Below are 26236 nucleotides of genomic sequence, written 5' to 3' on the forward strand. Positions count from 1 at the left end.
TTCCACAGATGCTAGCAAGGATTTCAAGTTTGGAGACAATTCCCATACACGTGTGTGAGGAGAGCATTAAAAACAGTTTTTTTACCTGCTGTAACTTTTCTTATTCTAAAAGCAATAGAAGATAATGCACCTATAGAAATCTTCCATTTAAGATTTGGAAACCCAAGACAACATCTCATATAACCAGTGACCTCTCTGTATTTTTTACTATTGTGTTTAAAGTTTTTAATAAAAGCTATGTTTAAAAAATAATCAGCTTCAAAAATGCAAATATATATGCTATAGTCTAAACTGAAAAAAAGATCAAGTTAGCAATTTTAATTTTAATGGATTTAAACTGACTATAACTTCAACAGAGAGAGAAAGATGCAGGCAGCAGATGTGTGATTTCTATGAATTCCAGCACAACAAGCATACATGATCCAAAAAATCCAAGTCATGTAAAGTCCTTTACTTTTGACCTGGCATATTGGTCACACAGTGGATTTTTAAAGGACAAAGATGGCAAGCTTGTTTCATCTGGACCAAACAGCAGATATGCTGGGCAGGTAAAAAGTACCTTAGTATTTTCTATTGAGAAAAAAAAAATTATTCCACCATCAGTTGTAATGACAAAAATAGATTGTACAGACTAGCCAATAGGTAAGCCTGACAATCAACATGCCCAGTCACAGCAAAGTTTTAGTGCAAAAGTAAGTGATTGTAGTTATTTTTATACTTCATGATTTAATCAAAAATCCTCTCCCTCTCTAACCATGAGAAGGAAATTTAAATTTAATTCAACTCAAACTGGTTTAAGTAAATTTTTCAGGTTAGGGATGTGGAAGCAGATGGATTTTGGTTCTTCAACGCTTCTTACCATTTTCGTATCAGAGCTTCCTAAGGCTGAGTTTTCCCAACAGCTGTAGAAACAGAAATGGAAGTGTAGCATCCAATTTCAAATTTCTCGTTTCATAGACGAGTTCCTCCTTGGTTGATGGGAGAGGTAAACCAGCCAATTCTAGGAGGGGCACAATAGGTGGGTATTAGATTGCAGTCTAAATTGAATAAAAATATGAGCTTCCCATTTTAAGTCTTGTTAACATTCATTTCTTGGACTGCCACATTTAACATGTTCAAAAACCTCACCACCTAGAGCATAGCCATGAATTTAGTCATTAATATGGAAGTTTGAGGATAATTGAGATCCTTCATACAACAAGACCAGCTGCCATTATTCTCTCATCTGCTTCTTATCTGAATAAAAATGTGATGGGTGACGTAAACTTTGTATTTCATTATTCATTTATCTTTTCCTTAGCCGGTGCTATTAATGCTATCAGAGTTAAAGGGGTGAGACTGTCTTAATGATGGCTCTGGAGGCATTTTTGGAAAACCCATCCAGAACCCCAGTGGGACCTGAAAGCTACCGGGGGGGGGGGATGGCAACCACATCTCCCCTCAAGTAGTTACCTTTATTTGGGTATGCTAGAATTTCCTTTACTGGATGTATTTTTCTTGAAAGTCTGATCAGACATTTGTAAGCATCACCAGATCAAGATATATGATTCATTGTGGTTACCCAACTAACATCACTATCATTTGTGCAGTTAAATCTGATAAAACTGAATGTTCTATCATTATAGAGGGACATTTTTCATGACCTTGGTGAGGGAATTCTGGACAATGCTTGGCAAGGTTACAATGCCACTCTTCTGGCTTATGGTCAGACCGGCTCAGGGAAGAGCTACTCAATGATAGGCCATGGTGCAAACAGAGGCATAATTCCAGTCATGTGTGAAGAACTGTTTAAAACGATTCAAAATCAAGACACAAACAAACAATATCAGGTATGTTCAAAAGTTCATTGCATTGCAACATAGCTGACTATGACCCGTTTACAAAAATATCTACGTATATTGAGATACTGATTTATTTTTTATCATAAATGGACATGATATCCCAAGGTATTAAGATATTGCACCACTGGAAGATCTGAAGGAATTGGATGGAAACAATTTATCACAGGAAAAATCTATATAATTGCTAATATTGATGACACTTAACCAGACTGAGATATAAACACATAGTCAGAAATAAGATTTTTGAGGGACAAAGAACATTATTGTGAAAATTGTATACATAAAAATATTTCAGGTCATCCCCATTAATTTCTATCGTATCAATAAGGGTTCATCTCTTTTTTAAGAAAAAGTATCTTCCATTTGAAGAGGAAATTATAGGTAATTTGACTCCCCCTGCCCTTTTACTATACATTCATAATAAAAAATAAAAATTATGTGATGACAGTCTTTGGATGATGTGTGTGTGTGTGTGTGTGTGTGTGTGTGTGTGTAGATAGTATGTTGGTATGTTTTAAATCTTAAACAGCTACTTTCCGAACAAGAAGGAACTTGGATAAAATACAACTACAGAATACAAGCTAAGTGTATACAATAACACAGAACTCTATAGAATATACAGTTGCATTTTTCTAACTCTAATTAAATACTTAATAATGGTACTAATAAATTTATCTTGTGGTATCTTTTCCATTTTCCCTTTTATAGATTACATTTAGTATGCTGGAAATTTACAATGAACAGGTAATTGTATTCAGACGACATTTAGCCTTTTTTCTTTTTGTGATATATTTTAATATGGGAGGTAACATTTGTAGACCCTTAAGAATCTGAGTTTTCCTCAGAGGATCTTTATAACAATTCAGAAACAGGATTGATGCTTATACCAAAGTAACTGGTCTCGCAACTCATCTCAATCCTCAATGGCTAACCTCTCAGTACAAAAAAATCTGAAAATCTAGGCAATTCTGTAGTTGTCTGGGAATATAATTTTCATGAAAGCTAGTTAATATCATGAACTGGGGAAATGATTTTTAAAAATTCCTAGCAAGCCCCTCCTTCCAGCAGTTCCTCAATAAAGGATAATCTCAATAGATTGTTCCTAATTAAAGTGAACCTCCTGACACCCCCTCTTCTACCCAGCTAAGACTGTCTTAGCATTGGTCTTAGACTATGCAGGTTAATTCCCTTCAGATTGTACAATAATTAAAGGAAGGTACTCTTAATAACATAGAGCTGAGTAAGTCTTGTGCCAATCCTGAGACACTAGCATAGCTCAGTATCTTCTAGGCAATCTTTTACACAAGGAAGGTTTTATGAGAAATTCCCTTACAAATGAAGTCTACCCTACAGATTGTGAAAAGGGTTTATTGGGAAAGAGGAAACACGAAGGAAAGAAGCTCTCATAAAATTTCAACTCTATGCAGCAAGCCTAATTAGTTACTTACTAGGTTACTGAATATGAATATGCTGATACATTTCAACATATGTTCACTAAGAAAAATATTATTTGGAGATTCCATTTGGATGGTCTTAAGTGAACTCTTCTTCCCCGGTCTGTGCATGCATTTGTAGGTTGACAGAATGTGGGGGCTTCGCTAAGTGAAAGCCAGTTTTATTTGGGAAATGTTATACTTTCTTTTGCACAATCAAGAACAATGCTTGATCTAAGTGCTGGTTTTAGCTAGCAACTCAGAAATGGTCTAGAGCAATGGTCCCCAACCACTGGGCCCCGGACCAGGACCGGTCCGTGGATCATTTTGTACCAGGCCGCCTATTTTGCTTGGGCGCCGCCATCTTGTTTCCACGGCGCTTGAAAAAGTGCTTCTGGGTGAGCTTGTCGCGGCATTTGGGTGCTGAAGAAATCCTTGCGCCTTAGTTTCGTCAAAGAGGAGGGGTGGCTTCGAATGAAGAGCCGTCCCGATGGCGGTGGGGTCTCCCATTACTCAGGAGGAGATTAAGAAAGAGCCCGAAAAGCCCATTGACCACGAGAAGGTACAAAGGAGGAGTTGAAGGTGGCGGGGAGAAGTGGGTGACATCTGGCTGGCCGGTCGCTCGGCTTGCCTTGCCTTGGTCGTGCGTGCTGATGCCGGTACCGGTCCGTGGATCGGTCCGTGGATTGTACCGGTCCGTGGTACAAAAAAGGTTGGGGACCACTGGTCTAGAGGTTAATACACCATCCTACTGATTCTTGGTTGAATTATCAAGGAGCAGCCTGGTTTATAAGTGTACACTGTGAAAGGTTCTCTGGGCAGCTATTGTACACAAATCAAATCAAATATAAAATATTGAGTATAAGAGAAAACTGTTAACATATTACATTCTAGTCAAGGCAGCCTTTAACAATTCAAGGATCAACATGTTGGAGATAGAGGATTAAAATACAAAACTGAACATGCCAAATAGGGGCAGAGAGAGGAGAACTGACTCTAAATCATCTTCAACTTACTTTCTTCAAGTGTTACTATATTAGAGTCCCTTGTATGTAATTAAAATAATTTTCATTGGTATATGAACCAAATCATCTGAACCATTGCTGCCGGTCATTTATTTTGCAAGTTTAAAACAACATAAATATTAGAGAACGCTGACAATATGATCCAAATATCTTTAGGCAGTCTTAGAATTTTCACAAGTTGGAATTCCAACATATCTGAAAGATACCAGGTTGGGAATGCTGCTTGAACGTTGCTGCACAGTCATGTGCACCCAACAGAAGGAAATATATGGGCCTTATAACCATTGAAAATGTTAAGACATGTTTTACATTTCTCTGTAATTTCATTTAATCAACCCTGTTCTCTTACAAATAGGGTTTTAAATTTTAAGAATTTGCTTCTCCACTGAAATGGCAGCTGATCTTTGTCCCGTTTTAAAATAAACTTTATCTGCCCTTCCAGGTAATAGATTTGCTGTCTAAAACAAAAAAGTATGGTGGACTCAAAGTTAGAGAAGACCAGCAGCAAGGCTTCTATGTGGATGGTTTAAAACTGGTGCCTTGTGACAGTTATGCTCAAATTGAGAGACTCATGGAGCAAGGCACAAAAATAAGGACCACAGCTTCAACCAGCATGAATACCACCAGCAGCAGGTCTCATATGGTCATCACCATTCATTTTAAACAGGTACAGGGAAGCCACAGTTGCAGACAATAGCCAAATATGGCACACATACCAGTGGTAGGATTCTTTTTTTTTTACTACTGGTTCTGTGGGCGTGGTGTGGCTTGGTGGGTGTGGCAGGGGAAGGATACTGTAAAACTCCATTCCCCCCAAACCCCACTAACCTGCTTTCCAGCTCTGTTCTCCTGTGCAGGGCAACCAAAGAAGACCCAGCCGATCAGCTGGGACTTGGGAGGCAGAGAATAGATGGAAGTGGGGCCAGTCAGAGGTGGCATTTGCTGGTTCTCCAAACTATTCAAAATTTATGCTACCGGTTCTCCAGAATGGGTCAGAACCTGCTGAATAAACCACCTCTGACGCATACGCAACAAATTAGGCTCTTACTGCTCTTACTAGGGTCTTACTGTGGAGTTTCTGATTCCAGATAATTACAGCTATTTTGAGAAAATGTTTGCCTATTCCATGAAAAATGTATGAATTTTCAAAGACTGTTTTCTTAACCCATGGACATTTATGGATTTATGTATGTCTTATGTTAAATTTAAAAGTGGTGTCTGAATGGTAAGTTGAGCCGCATAAGCTGACTTCTAAAACCTGAATCCAAATTAATGACATACTATTACTGTGTTTACATAATAGTGGCTGGGTTTCCACAACATGATGAATGTCATTATTCGTTGTATGTGTGATCTTATTTTTGTTTATATTTAATCTTTGATAATATCAGCCTGTTGTATATTTTGATAAATATACTGAGTACAGCAACGTCTCATACACCAATATCAATAAGAGAATGAAAACTTGAGGCATTTCTGAAATACCTGGTCAACTCTGCCCACTTCCTTTCTAAATATTATTTCCTGCAGATTTTTCTGAAAGATGAAATCACAAAACAGTCCATTATCAATTTAGTGGACTTGGCAGGGAGTGAAAGGCAAAAGTCCCCTGGATCAGAAGGCGACAGACTAAAAGAAGGAACACGTGTAAATCTGAGTTTAACCACCTTGGGAAATGTCATCAGGTACAAAACCTATGTAGTAATCTGACCTATGTATTGGCTCTTCCTCACAGTTGCATTAACATTAATTCTTGCAATAAAAAGTATGCTGACATAATCTTTGCTGCCTTGCTACTGTGCCCCTCTCACAGTACAGGTGACTGGTGATGTCCAGTTTTAATGCAAAACAACTTAAGGGTTGCAATCATTGGATTCCCTGGCTGCATTATTGTTGCCCCTCCAGAATCACCTTCTGGTGGGAAAAGTAATCAACAATCACTGTCAGCCTGTGGCAGCCTGGGCTCAGATTACAGGTGGCATAGCCTTAGCCACTTTTTAAATTACCTAAATCAGGGGTGTCAAACTCACAGCGGCATCACGTGATGTATCAGGACTTTTTTCCTCTTCGCTAAACCGGGCTTGGGCGTGGTCAGTGCGTGATGCATCCAGCCCACTGGCCAGGAGTTTGACAGCCCTGACCTAAATGATAAGTCACCAGCAGCGTCATTCCTCTGTGCAACTTACCTATCACTCAGGCTATGGATCTAGTGTTCTTTTGGAAAAACTTACTTAAATATATGTTTTGTTTTGTATTCTTTTTTTAATACATGGCATAGAGGGGCAGACTGCATCAGCCAACAGGGATTGGGCACATCCCAGGCTCTGATCATGTCTGCCACAAGGCATTGCACATCATTCGAAGAGTGAGAGTTGTGTTGGGAGAAGAGGAAAAATGTCGCTTCAAAATTGAATAAATATGCACTTAAATTGCATCCATGGTGGGCTGGAAACAGTGGTGGGATTCAAATTGTTTTACCACCAGTTTGGTGGGCAGGGCTTGGTGGGCGTGCTTTGCCTAACACCGGCACACAGCTTTCCCAACAGCTGAGACCTGCAGCGCCAATCAGCTGAGAGGACAAAGAAGAAAAAAACGCAGGGTAGGAGGACCGGATCCTGTGCTTTTCTCTTCTTTTTCCTCTCAGCTGATTGTCAGATTTTTTTCCTCCTCTCAGCTGATCTTCTTTTTTTTTAACTACCAGTTCTGCTGAAAAGGTAGCATACCACCACTGGCTGGAGAGGTCTTAAAAGTGACACCATCAGGTTATCTCCTCTAAAAATGGTTAATATTTTGTGTGATTAACAGATGTGAGGATAAAACTCATGTCTCGAACATTACAATACAGAAGTATAATTTTACCTCTTAATTGATAATATAACAATATTAACGTACTACTATTAACATACCAATACTAATCTAGATTTTTAAAGTTCAGGTAGTCTTTTAGAAAACTTCACTTCCCAAACAGCAGGTTAGTATTACTTTAATCCTTATTTCACCAATAGAATTCAAGAACATACTATCATAATACTCCTCTGAGGCAACTTCTGAATTTTTACTTTTTTTTTTAGTTATTACAACAATCTTTTTAACTTAATTATTAAAACTATTAACAGGCTTGTTAGGCTTTTCTATATAGAGCATTTGCTCTCACCTGCCTTGTGATGAAGATGCTGTTTCGTAAATGAAGTTACCTTAGAAACGTTCTGTTCTGTTTAGCTTTTGGTGTTTTCTGTTGGGGGTGGGGGAATCTTTAAAGTAGAGGCATCCAACCTTGGCAACTTTAAGACTTTAAGACTTCAACTCCCAGAATTCCATGCTGGCTGGGGAATTCTGGGAATTGAAGTCCCCAAGGCTTACAATTGCCAAGGTTGGACACCCCCTGCTCTAAAGGGTAAGCTAAAATCAGAGTATAATATTTTTCAATCAGATAATGCCTCACTACTCATATGCTCACTGAATGTCACTGGGAACTGTACAAAAACTCTTGGTCTGGCCTATGTCCCCTTGATCTTCAGTTGCATTATGTTTCAACAAAAGAACTCTGATTGCCATTTCCCATCTTCCTTTTAGTGCTCTGGCTGAAGCTGCCACGGGAAAGAAAGTGTTGCATGTCCCATATAGAGATTCAGTTCTTACCAAACTTTTGCAATCTGCATTGGGAGGAAACAGTAGAACTATAATGGTAATATGTTATTCCACATACCCTGTCCTGTGGAGGTTGAAAATTGTGTGCATGGAGTGTGGGGGACATCTACTTTCTTCCCATCTCAATGTTTGTTTCCTGCTGATTCCATGAAGGCATCCACCTGGTTTTCTTTAAATGACAGTGCAGAAATGGCTAGCATTGCTGCCTTTGGGAATTTTGTTGCTTTACTTCCCAATCATGCCATTTCCTACTGGTACTAGCCAGAATTGACTATCATGAATTTTCCAAACTTATGTTTATATACATTTTCTGCTTCCTAAAATAGCTCATTAAAATATAATATCAGACACAGAGGTGAAGAGGAGAAACTGCTTCCTTCTGTCAACTAGGGTTGTAAAACCCTACTGCAATAATTCTGAAGGGTTACTTTTCCCTCTCAGTAAATTATTATTTATTGTATACCACCTTTCTTATTTTTACAAATAACTCAAGGTGGTTAATATATCCACTACACCTTCCTCCTATTTTCCCCACAATATATATGATGCATTATAACAAGCTCCTCTGTATGCTTGCATGTGTTTATAACTGATTAGATTTGATATCCATAACCCAAAGGCCATACAAGGCAAAACCAAATCAAAACTTATATTAATATTTTGTGATTAAAAGTAATTGCCTGTAAAATAAGACACACTTGTAAAATTATTCCCCTCACCACTGAATGAAAACCCAAAGCATTATCTAATACCCAAGTTTACAAATGCAAGAAAAAAGGGAGCTATTTGTGCTCCAAAAGTGTCATGGTATAAGATAGTGGTATCACACAAAAAACATATGCACAATGGTCTCACACAAAAAGGAATATACAACTGCAAGGCATTCTATTTGGACTTCTACCGATCTTTTATGCTTTTCTCAGAAGTAGAAATATAAAAGCCCATGCACCTGGAAACAAAGCCAAAGCTAAAACTGTAACAGAATAAAATGCCAAAACTCCTGAAGGAGTTATCAAGGTACTCCAGCCAACCCTACCTTATTTAATATTTCAGCTGCTTCTTAGGGCTTTCTTCAGAGACTGATTGCCAATCAACAAAATGCATAAGCAAATTCACATTTACCCTGTAGTAATTCCCATTGAATCCGTACTTCCAATGCTCACATAAGTAGGCACCATTTATTGCTATGCTGGGGTGGATCTGTTTAAACCAGTTTACTCTTTCTAAGCTGAGGCTGTGTGGACATGATTCTTGAAATACAGAACTGGTAAACAAGCCAAGAGAGACTTTTGCGTTGAGCTGCAAATAGAGTGAAGTACTGTTCCAATGAAATGCATGGCTGCTTACTTTAGAGAAGTCCCATTAGTTCAGTAATTCTTACTCCCAGATAGCTTTGGGAAAATCAGTCAGCATGCTGGCCTCTCTCTTTCTCTGTTCTCCTTCCTCTCCAGGTGTTGCAGATGAATCTCTCTAGTCAGGGAGATTTCCCACCACCTGCAGCTCCTAATTGTGTGTGTGTGTGTGTGTGTGTGTGTGTGTGTGTACTCATTTGGGTGAAGAGACTCTCTGGTTAGAAGAGGTTGTCTACTAGCTTACAGTGCAGAAATCTTTGAAGCTTCTCCCCCCAGCTCAATTTTAGCCACTTTGCATTAACATTGTGCAAAGCAAATGTGCATTTGTTAGCTTTCAAATCATATGAGCTACTACTAAGTGAATGTCTATCCCATATCACAAGGGTACAGTAATTTCAAAGGGAAGGGATTTTTCCTTTAGGTGGATTGGTGTGCTTCCCATCAGCACCCAAATAAAACATACTGTTTTGTTCTCTTCATAAGAAATTTATTTAATGTTTCTAATGCTAAAATAGTGTGCTCTTTGAGATGGTGGGTTCAGGTTCAAGTTACCATTCAGCCACGGAACTCCCTGGATGACTTTGGACCAATTAGTCGTTCTTAGCCAAAGTTTCTTTACAAGATTGTTGTCGCTGAGAGAAAGTTAGGAGAGATCCTTACGTCAGCAGACCTAAGCTCTCAGATTATATGGGAATTAAAGGCAAAAGAAAATAAATCAATAGTTCAAAAGGAGCCCTTGGAAAGGTTGGAAAAAGTGAAGAATAGAGGTAAGGTGTTAGCATTGTCCAAGATTCAGCCTTTGATGACAATATGTCATCTCACCTAGCACCCATAGCAATTAGGAGGACATTGTAGTCATCTCTTTGATCCCATCTATCCTCCTAATCCAGGGTGTCAAACTGGTGGCCCATGTGCTGAATGTGTCATGCACAGGCCACGCCCACCCCAGCTCTGTGAAGGGGAAAAAAAGTTGTGATACATCACGTGACGCAGCAAGTTTGACACCCATGTCCTAATCCTTGACGGTCCCTCCTGTTTCCTTCAAACTTGCCAAGCATTTTGTTCCTCTTCAATCATCCACTCACAATCACCTGACTGAAATACAGGTAGTCCTCAACTTAGGGCCACAACTGAGCCCAAAATTTCTGTTGCTAGGTGTTAAGTGAGTTTTGCCATATTTTATTACCTTAATGACCTTTCTTGCCACAGTTGTTACTGCAGTTGTTGAGTTAGTAACATGGTTGTGAAGTGAATCTGGCTTCCCCATTGATTTTGCTTGTCGGAAGGCCGCAAAAGGTGATCAGATGGCCCCGGGACACTGCAACCGTCATACATATGAGTTAGTTGCTAAGCATCTAAATTTTGATTGAAATTACCAAAGATGATTTATGACTATGTTTTTGCAACATTTATGACATAGTCATAAATCACTTTTTCAGTCCCTTATAATTTTGAACAGTCACTAATTGAACAGTTGTGAGCCGAGGACTACCCGTATGCAGGTTTCTGATCAACGGAGCAATCATAATTTAGTTCATCTAAGACTAATTGTTTAATTCTTCAGATTTTTATCTACTCTTGAGGTGGGGAAATTCTGAATGTTAAAGTCCACAAGTCTTAAAGTTGCCATATTTGGACACGCCCAAACTAGAATATGCATACAGTTGTGGGCAAGATATAGATGAGATAAGATGAGATGAGATGAGATGAGATGAGATGAGACGAGACAGACCTTTGCAACTTGGCAGCCCGGTTGTGGGGGGAGAGGCATTCGCACACAACTTGTGCAAGTGGTGGGTGCGAGTACCCACTGGCCAGCTCATGCAAGTTGCGCACATGCTCCAGTCAAATACTCACATGACCCAATTCCAAATAGGCCGTGGTCTGGGAGTTGGGGACCCCTGGCTTAAAAAGTTTGCTTGCCTTTTTTATTTACATAAAAATGTTGTCCTATCAAAGATTTTGACTACTGTTTCCACAGTGGACCAATATTTCATTCTTTGTCTTTTATACAAATACTGATTGGATAGCATTTCTCCAGGGGTAACCATGACACTGCCAGTTAGCAGTTTCTATTCTGTGAGTAATGTTCAATAACAAATAAAATATGTTCCATGAAAATGTATTCACATTTAATATGTTTACATATTTCTAGATTGCAGCAATTAGTCCAGCAGACATATACTATGATGAGACATTGTCAACTTTGCGGTATGCTGAAAGGTAGATTGATTTCACATCCTGTAAACTGAAGGGGTAGGATTAGAATCCAATTTGAAACACGGAATTAACTATTGATAAACTGTTATTTGACAGCTGGTTTGGTGTAGTAGTTAAGGTATCAGGTTAGAAACCAGAGGATCGTGGTTTCTAGTTCCGCCTTAGGCACAAAGTCACACTCTCTGGAGAGGCCCTAGGAAGGAGGCAATGGCAAGCCACTTCTGAAAAACCTTGCCAAGAAAACTGCAGGGACTTATCAAAGTAGTCTCTGAGAATTGGATATGATTGAAGAGAAGAAAAAAAAACTTGTTATTTATGACACATGCCATTTTATGCAAAGTACCTGGTATATTGTCATCACTCAAAAGATTTACTTCTGAGTTAGGAATTATCCATTTTTAATTTACTTCAGGCCAGGCCAAGTCTAATAACACAAAATATATGATTGCCAAATGATAAAGATGTGAAAAGAAAAAAAAGAGAAGCATGATCAAACAAAACAGACTGAGATATTTTCTCAGGAATATTTTAATTTTGAAAACTTTGTAGACTTTTCTGCTGTCTCCCCCCCTTCCCCCTTTTGCATCTTCCCCCCAATAATCTACATTATCCTGAGTAGGTTCAGAGCAAGGAGTTCTCTCCACAAAGTTTCCTCTTGACTCATATGAGATGAGACAATAAATTGCCATGGGATTTTGTGCTGAAGTATTGCAAGAGACACACTTAAGATGAGCACAAGTTTGACGGTCAACTTATGCAGGCCAGCTTGTCATAATGCACACAATTTCAACCGGCTTTCCCCAATCTTTCAAAATCTTTGGAAGATCTTTTGGACTAGAATTGACTGTGATGTCTGGTCTGCAAAAATCTAGTAGTTTTGGTCCCTCTTCGTTGGCATGTAGCAGTTATCCAAATTTTTGTAGATCAGATCTGAAAGCCAAGTATCAATATTTACTTGGATTCTTTCCTTCTTCAAGTCAGTAAGTAATTTGTATTTTTTTCTGTTTTGTTTCTTCTAAAAGAACAAAAAAAATAAAAAACCAAGCTGTGATAAATTCAGGAACAACAGCAAAACTGATAAATGATCTCAAGATGGAAAATTGTAATTTGTTGTCCAGATTGTCCAGCCTTGGGAATTCTGGAAAAACAGTTGTAGATGAAACAAGTATGTATTTTGCAGCAAAAATACCATAATTACTGGATTTTAGACTCTTTCCTATGTTTTCTGTTGTCTGGAAGGTTTCACACAATGGAGATGGCCTAGATTCAACACTGCCTGGTGCAGACATAAAAGTATTTTTGCTTGACCATGAGTAACTTATCTTTCCATGATTGTTTTTCTAACTTGAGCCCTGTCCTGTCTGTCCTAAACACACATGCTATTAATCACTAAGAGTCCTCTGAAGCAGCTCATTAAAGAGACAATTAGCATGGGAAAGATAGTCTAAACTAGGAGTATCAAACTCATGTCCTCAGGTTGTGGTTGCTAAACCCAGGGTGGACATGACTAGCATGTGACACATCCAGCCTGCGGGCCATGAGTTTGACACCCCTGATCTAAACCTTAATCATGTACAAGAACTAGACCCCTGAATAGCTCAGATGTCAGTGATGACCAGGAATATCTTTCCTGAGTGGGGATTAGGTCAAAAACATCCATTTCCAGAAGAAGTAAATTTGACCATTTGAACACATACACATGCTGTAATATTGTATATTATATATTCATGTGTTTGATAGTTCTGCCTTAAAAATTAAACTTGGGAACAATCTTTAGATATCTCTAGGATTGACACCCCCTACTTTGGAGATCATATATAGGCCTGGGAACTTTGGTGATACCCTTTCAGAGTAGGAAAATGTAGGAAAAGTTTCTTTCTCTTGCAGTTTTAAGTTAATTTTTGGAGGCACTTTTGTATGTCCCAACAATCCCTTCAGGGACATGTAGATATAATTCCTGTCTGGAAAGATTGCATCAGTATTTAAATATGTTTGTTTTAATTTCGGAATATATAGGAATCAGAAATGTCTGTGTATTTCAGATCTTTTTTTTTTGTAAATTTTATTTGAGTTTTCACAAAGAGAAAAAAAAATACAAATAAAACATCTTTTTTGAAAGCAGCATAATCCCGGGTTACATTTCTTCGTACAGACACAAATTCAGGTTCATGCTCATTTTAATATTCTATTCCATATCTTATTACTATTATACATTTTCTGCATAACTCCTCCCCTCTTTTAATTTTCTCAATTTTATTTTAATTATCTCATCTCAATTCAAATCATTGTATTTATATTTTTTGTCTGTCCTGTTTCAATTATCTATTATCTTTTCTCATTAAACAAAATTTCTCCTGTAGTTACTGATTGGAGTATGACACCTTTATATCTTTTCCCTAAAGTTGTAACATTCAATATAATACATAACTTCCATTTGGATTCTGCTTGGTACATTCTTAAAATACACACTGTATTCTTAAAAAAAAATTATAAATGTATATAATTAAAACAACATTCCATTCCAATTCAATTCTATCATTAATATTAATATTCATTAAAGTCTTAACATCTTTAACATTACTTTTCAATTAAATATCATACTTCTATGGGAACAATTATAAGTTTTCCATAGTTAATTCCCCCCTTTCACTTATATTTTATAAAACATTAACTAATTAAAATGTTCCTGTTCCTTCCTAATTCAATTTTCTCATTTATTTTATTTCACTTATTTTATTCATAAACATTTCACTAAATTACACTAACTATTTTTCCCTCATTTTAATCATACGTTGTTTCCAATTTTCTAAAGTTATTTCTATTACTAATATAACAATACAATCTTATGTACCTTTACAGAATCCCTTTTTCAGTTAGATTTTCACCCATTATCTCTAAATAGGTCCTGTTTCTCTATATCTTGCCCTGGTCCTTTGTAACTTCTTTTCCTTTCCTTCTTCCCTCTCTTCTTCTCTCTCCTCTTTTTACCCCCTTGTCTCTCTACCTCTATTTCTCTCTTCTGTATTCCCCTTTTCTGTTGCTTTCCAGTGTTATACTTATTTTTTGAATTATTTTTCTTTTCTTTGGTTGTTTTTTAAGTCTTAAATTCTCCATTCTCTTTCCCCCTTTCCTTTTTCTTCCCACATAGAATTACTTGTTCATTAAAAATGGCTTCTTCTTTGTCCCAGTCTTCTTGTTTTGCAGTCTTTTCTTGTTGTTTCTCATAGTTCCAAATCTCCATTTCTAAGAATTGAAAACGAAGCCAAAAGAACCCTTCCTTTCTTGTGCATCTTCTTTGTACTTTTTAAGTTCCATTTTCAATTCATCCAGAAGTGGTGCCATTGTATAAATTTTTAAACAACCACCCAATTGATTTTATTCATTCAAATATAATAACCAAAAACCCAAAGATCACCAAATAATCCAAATACACACAAGCTGTTTCTTTTTTGCTCTTTTTTTCACTTTCTCTTCCTGGGGTTACTATTTAGTTGCAAAATTTCAGTTAAAATGTATCTTTTAGAAGTCTTGTTGAAGATTTAGATTCTTTTAATTCCAGGCAGTCTCCTCCCTCTTCCAGATCCTGCCCTTATTCTTTTTCTCTCCCTTTCTGCTTATGAAAAAGAAAGTTTTTAATGTCCAGAAATCTTTATTATCCCTTTGCCATTTTGTTTTATTTTCAGCTTAATTGCCTATTGATGTCAAAGCGGATTTTTCTGATTTCTTATTTAAGTCTCTTAGTTGTCAGTATAGAGAAGGAAAGAGAAGAAAAAGAAAGCCAAACTTTTCACTTTCCTTCACTGCTTCCGATTCTTTTTTGGGAGTGATGTTATTTTTTGTAAGATTAAATTCCAGGGTACCTTGGTTGTTGCTTTTACAATTTAACCTGGTCAACCAAAACTTTCTCTTCTTATCCTCCTCCTGCACGTTCTTTTCCGGTTGAGTTCTTCTTTGAGGTGGCCATTTCTGACCACCACTGCAACCGCCTTTGGGAAAGGGAGTAATGGCCAGCTGAGGAGGACAGATGTGGCTCTCCTCGACCCTGCTGGAAGTCTCCCCCCTCTTCACCACATCTACGGGGTGGCTTAGCCCCGAAACCAGCCAACTCGGGGCGCTCCAGTGGTGAACCCAGACAGAAACCACACACAATCGTGGATTTCTGTCTGTCGCCGAAGCCCTTCAAACCAGAAGTCCTGTATTTCAGATCTAAAGTATTACAATAGCTTCAGTGATACCTAATTAGTAAGCTGAGTGAGGATGTTGATTAAATTATCCTGTTTTCTTTTCGTATCCTAATTTGGCTTCCTTGTCTTTTGCAGAAGAGCTTCGTTCCCTGCTGGCGGAAAATGAATTGCGGATTCAAGCTATTCAAGCAACTTGGGAATATCACCTGGAAGAAGCCCGGAAAGAATGGGAACAGCAATATGCAGCAATCACTCAGGTCATGGCTTGTGATGCAGAAAGCTTGTCACATTTGTCCAGAGCCTAAGCACCCTCTAGTGGCTTCTCACTATGTTTACCACTATTAGAACAAAATACAACTGGTCATTTTAGTAGTTGGGTCAACAAGGCAACATGTATGTTTATAAAGCAATTGTCATTTTTTTCTTCAAAAGGCAACGGAACTGTTTTTTCAATTGAGGAAGAAGATGTTTCACTTCTCATCTAAGAAGCTTCATCAGTTCTGATGGCAGGTGGTGGGGGAATGGCAGGTTTTGATAAAATTGGCGGGGGTGTGTGACATGGATGGATTGTAATTATTTGCAGTCAACTAGTCATTGGCACTCTCTGAAAGCTGTTAAGACAGCTTGAGGGCGTTTATCTATGCCCTGAAGATCTACTGAATCAGGGTGCAATTGGTTGTGGAGTCTTCTTGGAAGGGCTGCAAAGGCTGCCTTGTAGACTGGAGATAGGTGGTGTGTTATTCCTCCTACTCTGCTGGTTCAGTAGTTACAGTCAACATTTGCTTATAATTTCCTTCTTATTTCAATGAAGGAGAGAACTCTTGGGGAAGGGAAGGTAGAAGTGTTTTCTGAACATGCCAGATCTTTTACAGTTGGAACAGCTTTTTCAAGTGGGCTGAACAAAGACTGCTTCCAATAAGATTCATTTACTTTCCTCCAGAAATTTCCACAGATCTAGTGTGCAGGATAAACTATTTTGTTTAGCAACTCAGAGTCTTCATGCCAAAAGTGCATCACCTCAAGTCTCCAGGACACAGGTGGCCTCTAGAAGCTTTGAATTACTCCTGAGCAGTATTTGACAAAAGAGAAATGCTATTTGCATTTAATTAATTTAATTTTAAATGGCAGGAAGTGATAAAAATCTACGTTATGGTTTGCTGTGGGCCTACCTTGTGTTTTGGAAGACAGCTCCCAGGATTTGAACTTCAAGACCAAGTATAGTCCTCACTCAGCCCAGAAGTCCATCTCTGGACTGAGCTGTAGAACTGTACTTGTTGTGTTGGGGGGGTGGGGAAAAGTGTAAGAAGAAAGTAAACAAATGAAAACACTGGCCTGAGAGCAGAAGAAATAATGGTGCAAAAAATTAAATCCTCACAGATGATAACATACCTTTAATAGCTGTCAATACCTCTCTGCTCATAGTGTACAGTATGTGAGGGGGTTCCAGGATATAAAAGCAAACATTCATACTGTTAATACTCAGATCTTGAAAACTATCCCTGTAACAGGAAAAAACAACAACAAAGATTTTTGCTTCATTAAGTTTCAGATATCTTAGAAGTCTAATGCCAAATCGGTATGATTTTGTTGTCGTACTGGATTTTTAAATCAGAAGGATGATTTGAGAGGAATACAGTACACAATGGCACCATTATTTATAATAACCCTCTCTTTCAGAATCCTCTGGGAAAAGATCAAATGTATTTATTACTTAAAGGGAACATGTCATGTGGTCCTCAGCATGTGGAGAAGAATATCTGCTGAAATAAGATTGATTTGATTCTTCAGCAGGAGAGACAGATGATGGAAACTTTTCCATATCTTGTGAATATCAATGAAGACTCTCAGCTTTCAGGAGTTCTGAAGTATTTCATTCAAGATGGTATTATTTTGTTAACTATAATATTTCATTTTGTAATACAGGTCATCCTTGACTTACAACAATTCATTTAGTGACTGTTCAAAGTGAACAACGGCCCTGAAATGTGATTAATGACTGTTTTTCACACTTACGACCATTGCAGCAATTCCCATGGTCATCTGATCAAAATTCAAATATATATTTATGACAGTTGCAGTGTCCCAGAGTCATGTGAACACCTTTTGTGACTTTCTGATGAGCAGAGTCAATGGTGAAGCCAGATTCACTTAGCAACCTTCTTACAACTTAATAACTACAGGGATTCACTTAACAAATGAGGCAAGAAAAGTCATAAAATGGGGGAAAGCTCACTTAACAAATGTCTCACTTAGCAACTGTAATTTTGGGCTCAATGGTGGACATAAGTTGAAGACAACCTGTATGAAGCATCTGATGCATAAACAATGTCATTCAAAGAAATGTAAGAGCTTGCAGCCTGTTTTTTTTAATGAAAGCTGTGCAAGTATCTTAAGGACAGGGCAGATCTGATGGACCCAGGGATGGGATCCTACCAGTTCGGTCTGGTTCTATAGAACCAGTAGCTCCAAAGAGCAGCTGACACCTAACCGGTTTGCTGGGGCGAGGTTTTGGTCTGCTGTTTGGCCCTCCTGCCCGCCCGGGCTCTAGGCTGTCCTTTAGTGACTGCGTTTTCCTCCTCAGCTGCTTTGCACGGCACAGCTGAGTGCCACTCATCAGCTGGAGAAGGTAAATGCTTACCCGAGCTGGTAGCACGCATGTGCATGCAGCGCACGTTTGACGCGCATGTGTGTGCTCCCCGAACCAGTTGTTATGCCAGTCGGATCCCATCCCTGGATGGACCATTCGGTCTTTTTCTGTTAATTAGTTCTGTTAATTTTCTGTTAGCTGTTAGGTTTTTTTGCATTTCTATTATGGACACCCTAGGGTAACTTTCATTGGTCTGATGCTCTTTATATATGAATAAACTGCAACTCTCAGAATTACAAACAGCAAAATATTGGCCATTCTGGCTTGGCAGTCTAGGAAATGCATTTCCAGTGCATCTGGAAAGAGCCTCTTTGAGATAGACTGATCATTCAGTGTGGCAGAAATATGCAAGACAAACATTTTCCTTTCAGGGTCTACTGAGGTTGGCCAATCTCCATCAAACACAATCATCCTCAGAGGTTTGGGGTATGTATCAGAACAATTCAGTGCTCACTGTTAGAGTGCATGAAATTGATGGGGATATAATTTGGCTTTCTGTACAAAAATTAGAGGCTCATTAAATAAGAGGCTTATTAATACCTTTGCCTCCCTGTCTCACAGCTGTGATATTCCAGGAATCTCTCTGTATAGCTTAGTGTTTAAGAAGTTTTTTTCTTAGTGTAAAAAAGGAATAGACACTCTAAGACAAATTATGTCTAACATATTTATTTGTCTTAGTACCCATTCCTTTCTTTTGGATCATAACAACCTGAGCCTCCAGACCCATATGGATTATCAGGGCCATTTCTTTCTCAGTATCTTTCAACTACAATTTGTGTACAATTTCTTGCTCTCATTTTGAGGCAGGAGTCATATAACCATTGTAACATGAGCTTTATATAATTACAAGACAATTAAAAACATTAAAACATTTCCTCCCAGATACAGTGCTAAACATTTTGAAACATTGCTTTGTCTTTTTCAGCCCTTACCCTTTCAAAAATCTTAAGCCTGGCTAAATAAGAAACTATCATAGGAGTAGATAATCTTTTGAGATTGAAAGGGTTGGTGGAGACTGAAATAGAAATGTGTGATATGCAAAGTGAGGACATTGTCACTGAACTTGAACATCCTCCCTTCATTTTGTCCTCCTCATTTCCAATGATGTCTTCTTTGTTCCATATATGATTGTGTTACTAGACATCCTGTTATATTTCCTGGATTTATAGCAGAAAACCTTTGACTTGTGGTATGAATTGCTTGCCTTGCTTTTTTCCAGCATTTTGGATAAGCACGCAACGTTCACGTATACTGATGGCAAAGTTACTATATCTCCTTGGAATAAATGTAAGGTCATTGTGAATGGAGTACCCATTGTGATGAAAACTAAACTTCAGCATCTGGTGAGTTTTGTGTGGATTTGTCATTTCTCCAATGTCCTGGTGTGTCTCCTACCTTGGAATGCTATTGTTCCAAAATACAACCAGGTGGCTCTTGAAAGTCAACTCTGCTACACCTACTGAGCAAACTGGTTTTTCAAACTGAGGCTTAGGATCATTTGCCAAGAACTCAGTGTCCATTAAGAGAGAGTAGATGCAAGTATTGTGGCCACCAAGCTGAACATTTTTGTGGAACGTTATGGCCTAATAAATGTTTTGGCAGCCTCTCCAGTTTTGTATTTTATACAGGCAATATAAACAAGACATTTATCGATCTTGGCAGATACCAGAGGACATCAACTGAATTCACAACTTGCATAATCTAGAGCACAAGAGAATATTATACTTTGGAGAGAAAATTATTACTTTGACTATTGTATAACCATCAAAGGGAAAGTAGATTGGGCTCACACACACTGTAAATTCTTTAACTATATTTTGTTGACTAAGGCATAATTTGAGTTCAAAAAACAGGGTAAGTATGCAAACAAACCACATGATGGCATTGCTATAGGACCCAGTATTTTGTTTCAGTGAAACAAAGTTTGTCCAAGTAATGAGGAAATTAGACTATATTTGAAACGGGCAATTTTACTTTTCAACTCTTCCTCTTGAATGTAAAACTTGCCTTCAGAAGCATTTTTAAAGTCTCCCAGATCAAATTCACTGCAGCTGAAATTGGACAGCACACTTACTCATTGGTTTGTTAGTCTCACTTTCCTTGAGGACATCCAATATGTGATCTGTGGTTCTTTTCCCTCTTCTCTGTTGTATTATTTTCACAATAATTCTGAAGCTAGACTGAGAAACAGCAAAATCATTTCAGGGTAGATTGGGGATTTGAATCTTTCATTTTGGATGTACTGAACCCTTGTATTGTACATTGTGCAGAGCACAAAGTGCTTCACTACTTTATTTTATTAGAAGCCCCTTAAATTACTTTTAATTAGGTTAATATTGCATTGGTGTTATCTGTGTATTTTAGAAAAAGGGGCTAATATTGTAAGAGAACAAGCGGCTTAATGCCACATGCTGAGTTTGTAGTTAAAACATTTGAAAGAATTCTTCTCACTTAAGAGCTCAGTACTTTTATGTGTGTTTTATTTCTTCTTTGAAAATGTATGCATTTTTATTTGGGGTTTTTATTTTTTCTGTGGCTCTGTCATTATTTTAAAAGCAAAAAAAAAAGAATAAATAAATTTAAAAACAACAGTTCAGTCCCTTTTAAATAACAATTCTCTCACTCTTCCTGGCTCCAAAACAATAATATTCAGTTGATAGTTTTGGTCTTTGATAAGCTTTTAAACTACAATGAAATAGAAATCCTTTCAGCATGCATAGTGTGTATATACTATAATCCCTCAGGACCGGCTAATTTTGGGATCAAACAGTGCATACCTCTACATTGGCCCTCCAATCAACCGCACCAGCGAGGATCTGAGCAGATATGATTATGATTTCATTCAATCAGAACTGGCAGCTGCCAAAGGCTTCAGTGTAGACAAACTTGGTAAGCATCTTACTGTAATCATTCCCCTGTTGAGGTTTGCAATTTTAAACTTGTAACAAGGTGCTATTCTTTCATTATAAACTTGTTTGAAAATTTGTTCAGTGAGTGTGGATTGAAGGGATTCCACCATTAATAACAATAGGAGAGACTAACAGACCCATCCCTCTATTCTAAGCAGCACTTTGCAAAGTATGGAACTGGGACATGAACTTGAAGTTGATGGGCACCATCCAAAATCTTAAAGTAATTCTGTGCTTAGGTCATTGTCTCATCAACAAAGGGACGTTTGCACAATATGATAGTCAATGTAAGCTAGAAAAAGTTGTAATCCTACATATGTTCCAATAAGTTATTAATTTCTCCCTAAAATGAATAAATGCAGGCAACTTTATTTGTTTAGTCTTGACCCTGGGCTGCTTTTCTGAAAGGTGCTGCAAACAGGAAGGATGGCAAGCCAGACCCCAGTGTCCTTGCTGCATTCCATGATTACATTAAGTTGATGCCATTGGTTGCTGAAGCAAATCAAATGAGTATAGAGTTGAAGAAGGTATGGCTTGAATACATGTTTCTCTCTTTATTATATACTATATTTTGGGGAGTTGCAGGCCAGCATTTATTGAAGGTATCTTATGATGTAAGGAAAAAAATGGGTTAGAGCTAGTTTATAAATGAAATAGACATATTAGTTAATTTAAAATTGATTGACTATAAAAAAGGTTTATTATTGTGGGAACAGTTCAGAGAAACTAAGTCACCACAAGATGGAAATCTTGTGCATGGATTAGTCTCATGTCTCATGTGCAACTGTGGCACAATCTATTCTTGGCAGAGTTGTATGTGCTTAGAAAGAACATAAAAACATGAGTAGCTTGAGGGTACCTCTTGATTTAGTTTTGTAATCTGTTTTTGTATTGTCATCCAATAAATAAGAACAATAATTTTTCTTTCACAGAATAGGGTATTGTTGTGGCTACTTATGCTCTCAAGTAAGTAATGTTGCAGAATAATTAAAGGAACCTAACATTGGAAACCTCTTGAAAAGGAAGGAAAAGCATTTAGAAATTATGCAGACACACAAATATGCAAGAATCTCCATGAGTTTTCTTTTGGTAGCTTTCCACATTTATGCCAAAGTGCTACTCAACAAAAATATTTTATTGAGCTTTTCTTTAACAGGACCTAAAGTTAGAACTGAAAGTGAAAAATCTAGCATCCTCGGACTCCAGAGGTTATGACCTGCAAAAAGAGATCATAATTAAAGTAGTACACAAAGTTACTAAGCAGGTACGAACAAACTTCTGCATTAGTAAAAGATTGCGTTATTGCAAGAGTGCACTGAATTGCAGTGAGTTTCTTGTGAATGTTCTTTTCCCATCTAAAGGTGTTTATGGGGCTGTGACTGGTCTTATTTTGAATGAGATGTGCTAGTGCTGAAGCTCCAAATTAGCTGTTCAAATGTAAAGACATATTTTATAAATTTGATTTTGTTGGTATTCACAGACAGACTTATGCTGCTTCTGTCTTCTTTCTTCTCCATGCTATTTATTTATTAAAGCATATGTGTTGAGATATATCCATAGGAAAAATAATTCAAATATACATGCATAATTATCAAGTTAGCCATAAAAAAAAAAGAAGAAATATTAAACTTCAGACACATTTCAACTCCTACCTCTCCTAGTTCAAATAAAACTGAACTCTGATGCTCATCCTTCTTCTTCTGAAAATAAAATGCCAAATACCTCTAGGGACTATTCACTTGGAAGGCAGATTACTTATTTCTTAATCCTTTCTTATTTTTATTAACAGAAGCGAAAAGTTAATCATATGCTATGTGTTCAGCCTCTCTTCTCCCAATTAGGCTGGAGGTGAAGACATATGTTTATAATAATTTCCAGGACTTTTCATCTAAGTAGAAATTTCTGTCTATGCTGCCTCTATCTTTTTGAACAATACATATGGTTTTCAGAGTATAAACAACTAAGACAGAATAGGATTGGTTTTTGTAGGTATGGATTTGGTCAAAACCCAAGTTCATCAACAGAAAATTTATAATGGAAGAGCTTTACCAGCAGTTTTTAAATGGGGAAGAGGTACAAGTTAACAAAGAGAGTGATCCATTTTGGGATCCTGTGGAGGCAATTCATCTAGGATCTGCTCATATCTGGCTCCAATCTCTTGCTTATTGCATGAAACTTGAGGAACAAATAGAACTTCTGAATTCTGAAGGAATGGAGGAAGCAATCCTATTGATCAACATTATCCCATGTATGCAAAACGGGAGGTAAGCATTTATGTATCATGACTGTAGAATAAAAATTGCCTCAGGAAAGGCCCATAGAATATGACAAGTATGAGATAATGCATTTTCCTGAATAGTGAGGATAACTCAGAATTCAGAGTTAACATGTCCTAATTTGTATAGAATGACAAATGATTATTTGATAAATGAAGCATTCTTTTTGATGGTCTTCCATGCAGCCACCTTGAGGGAGGGGTAGAACAGGTTCATAGTGGTCTTCACAATCCAACAGAATGAATGCCATTACTTTCTTACATGCTTAGCACCACTCTTGCCCTTTTTTCTCTTCTTCTACTCTACAGACCTTTGACAGATGATGATATGATTATTGACCCTTTGGAATTGCTGGGTAAAAGAATTGATTTCCAGATTCACATTTTTCAGTGCCTTGGAGTTAAATGGATTAAAGAAGTTGCCCAAAGGGGAATTCAAATTGGGTATTCTTTTTATATATATCTGTCATTTAATAATGAATGTATTTTGAGTCTCGCATTTTTATTGTCTTGTTGAAGGTATGTTCCTTTACTGTTTAATGCTCAATTTGATTTTTTTTCTTTTAAAAGATTGCTTTGATTCTTTTTAGCTTTGTTTCTGGGCTTCTTTCAGAGGGAAAGGAATGCAAAAATAAAATAATAATAAAATAACTGAATTTCCATTGAACTATTGCTTCTTTTGCATATTTAGATATAAAGTTTATGATCTCCCACATGTATTATACACAAAACCTGCTTGGAAAAATGCAAATCCTAAAATAGAAGAATTGGTTCAATTTTCATCCATGAAGGTTTCCCAGGATTTTTTGAACTATTTACAGAGAAATGCTTTAATTGTTGACTTGTGGGGACTTCAAGGTATTATTTTAATTTCAGCTTCATTAAATTATATTTGCATCTTGATAAGTTTCATGTCTATATACCCAAACGTACTGCATAAACCTGCCTTTCATTGTTTTTTGAAAGACTTAACATTAAAAAAAAATCCTTTACTTTTGGTCTTCCTAGCCTGCCCTGGCAACCTCAGCTTGTAGAAAGGCTTCAAAACATTGTATCAAAGGATATCATACATGCTGGACTTACTTCCTGCTCAATATCAACCCTTTCCTTCAATTTCCCATTTATTATCTCAGACCTTACTGTCCGATTTGCTACCTAGCATGGTAGCACAATTCCCTCAGCACTGTCTTATGCCTCAAGGTAGTTTACTCATGTAGTAGGTAGTCCTTGACTTACAACAGTTCATTTAGTGACCATTCAAAGTTACAAGGGCGCTGAAAGTAGTGACTTATGACCACTTTTCACACTTAGAACCTTGCAATATCCCCAAGATCACATGACCAACATTCAAATGCTTGGCAAGTAGTTTTTATTTATGACGGTTGAAGTATCCCAGGGTCATGTAATCACTTTCTGAGACCTTCTGACAAGCAAAATCAATGGGGAATCCAGGTTCACTCAACAACCATGCTACTAACATAACAAATGCAAAGGTTCACTGTGGCAGGAAAAGTCATAAAATTGGGCAAATTCACTTAACAAAGTTTTCACCTTAGCAGCATAAATTTTGGGCTCAATTGTGATCGCAACTTGAGAGCTACCTGTATTACTATTATCCTTGTTGTCTTCTCATCTTTCCTACTACTTTCTCCAATTGGTATATTATTATTTTTCAATTGTTTATATCTTATGATTTATTATTGTATAATGATTTATCATCTATGACTTATCACTTACGTGTTTGTATGTATACTGAGAACTTATGTTTGTCCCGGATAATTTCATAACATTTATTTTAAATTCCGTTCATTTTACTGATTTCTTAAGCATTGTTCACTCATTCCAAAATGATTTTTTAAATTTTTATTCCACTCTGAGTTTTCTTTGCTTCTTTTTTTTCTTAGTGATTCTTGCTTCTGTGGGCTACATTATTTGCAACCTTCTTTTTTCTCTCCGTACACATTCTGTGGATAGCTTTCTCTCATCCTCTGTTTTCTTCTGCAATCATGCTCCTATTTGCAATTGTTTTCTCAGTCACAGCTTCTTTCTACTTATCATTCCAGCAAACTTTCATATTTCTCATTAGCATAACTTCACAAACTTGACTGTTAATTCTATAGCAATTTTCCTTTCTTATTTTCTTGCAGTGATTTTATACTATCTAATCCAGATGGGTTTTTTTTTTCACTATTCACAGGACTTTCCACATATTCCACTCATTCTGCTAGGAATGACTTTCAACAATAATGACTTATGACCAGATTTCCAGTCCCAATCGCAGTTGTAATACCCATATTGGAGTTATAGGTTTCAAAACCTGTTATTGATAAATTTAATACTCAATAATTAACTAAATTGGACAGCATATGACTCATAAATCAGAATGAAATATTAGCAAAGATTTCTATCTAATTCTATCTAAAGCAGGAGTCCCCATAGCTTTTCAGAGGTGGTTGTCCAGTCTCTTCTTAAAAACCTCCAGCGATGAAGCACTTACAACTTCTGAAGGCTACCTGTTCCACTGATTAAATTGTCCTCACTGTTAGGAAGTTTCTTAATGCTCCTTGCCTCCCTCCTCCTTAGGACATTGCCGTATTCTGATCTATCAGTCTCCATTTCTGAAACACACAGTATGTCCATTGTTCTCATTCATTCAGGCTGTTCAGAATCATCTCATCTTATATTCTAAGCTGCATTCTTCC

The 26236-nt window shown here is 37.3% G+C and overlaps 1 protein-coding gene across 1 annotated transcript in view; it reads left to right on the forward strand.

Annotated features, from left to right (window-relative positions):
• LOC113433111 (kinesin-like protein KIF28) overlaps positions 1 to 26236 on the forward strand; it is a 37030-nt gene that overhangs the window by 770 nt on the left and 10024 nt on the right. The window contains exons 2-19 of the mRNA XM_087936690.1: positions 357 to 548; positions 1626 to 1829; positions 2550 to 2585; positions 4742 to 4966; positions 5830 to 5984; positions 7873 to 7984; positions 11455 to 11522; positions 12542 to 12684; positions 15839 to 15960; positions 17495 to 17585; positions 18722 to 18776; positions 19570 to 19693; positions 21095 to 21239; positions 21668 to 21786; positions 22416 to 22523; positions 23249 to 23523; positions 23844 to 23978; positions 24226 to 24392. Coding sequence (XP_087792816.1) covers positions 357 to 548; positions 1626 to 1829; positions 2550 to 2585; positions 4742 to 4966; positions 5830 to 5984; positions 7873 to 7984; positions 11455 to 11522; positions 12542 to 12684; positions 15839 to 15960; positions 17495 to 17585; positions 18722 to 18776; positions 19570 to 19693; positions 21095 to 21239; positions 21668 to 21786; positions 22416 to 22523; positions 23249 to 23523; positions 23844 to 23978; positions 24226 to 24392 — 2476 coding nt within the window. The remainder of the gene's footprint in view (positions 1 to 356; positions 549 to 1625; positions 1830 to 2549; positions 2586 to 4741; positions 4967 to 5829; positions 5985 to 7872; positions 7985 to 11454; positions 11523 to 12541; positions 12685 to 15838; positions 15961 to 17494; positions 17586 to 18721; positions 18777 to 19569; positions 19694 to 21094; positions 21240 to 21667; positions 21787 to 22415; positions 22524 to 23248; positions 23524 to 23843; positions 23979 to 24225; positions 24393 to 26236) is intronic.

This window comes from Pseudonaja textilis, chromosome 1, assembly GCF_049901715.1.
Source record: "Pseudonaja textilis isolate UNSWEBS1 chromosome 1, rPseTex1.2, whole genome shotgun sequence".
NCBI lineage: Eukaryota > Metazoa > Chordata > Lepidosauria > Squamata > Elapidae > Pseudonaja > Pseudonaja textilis.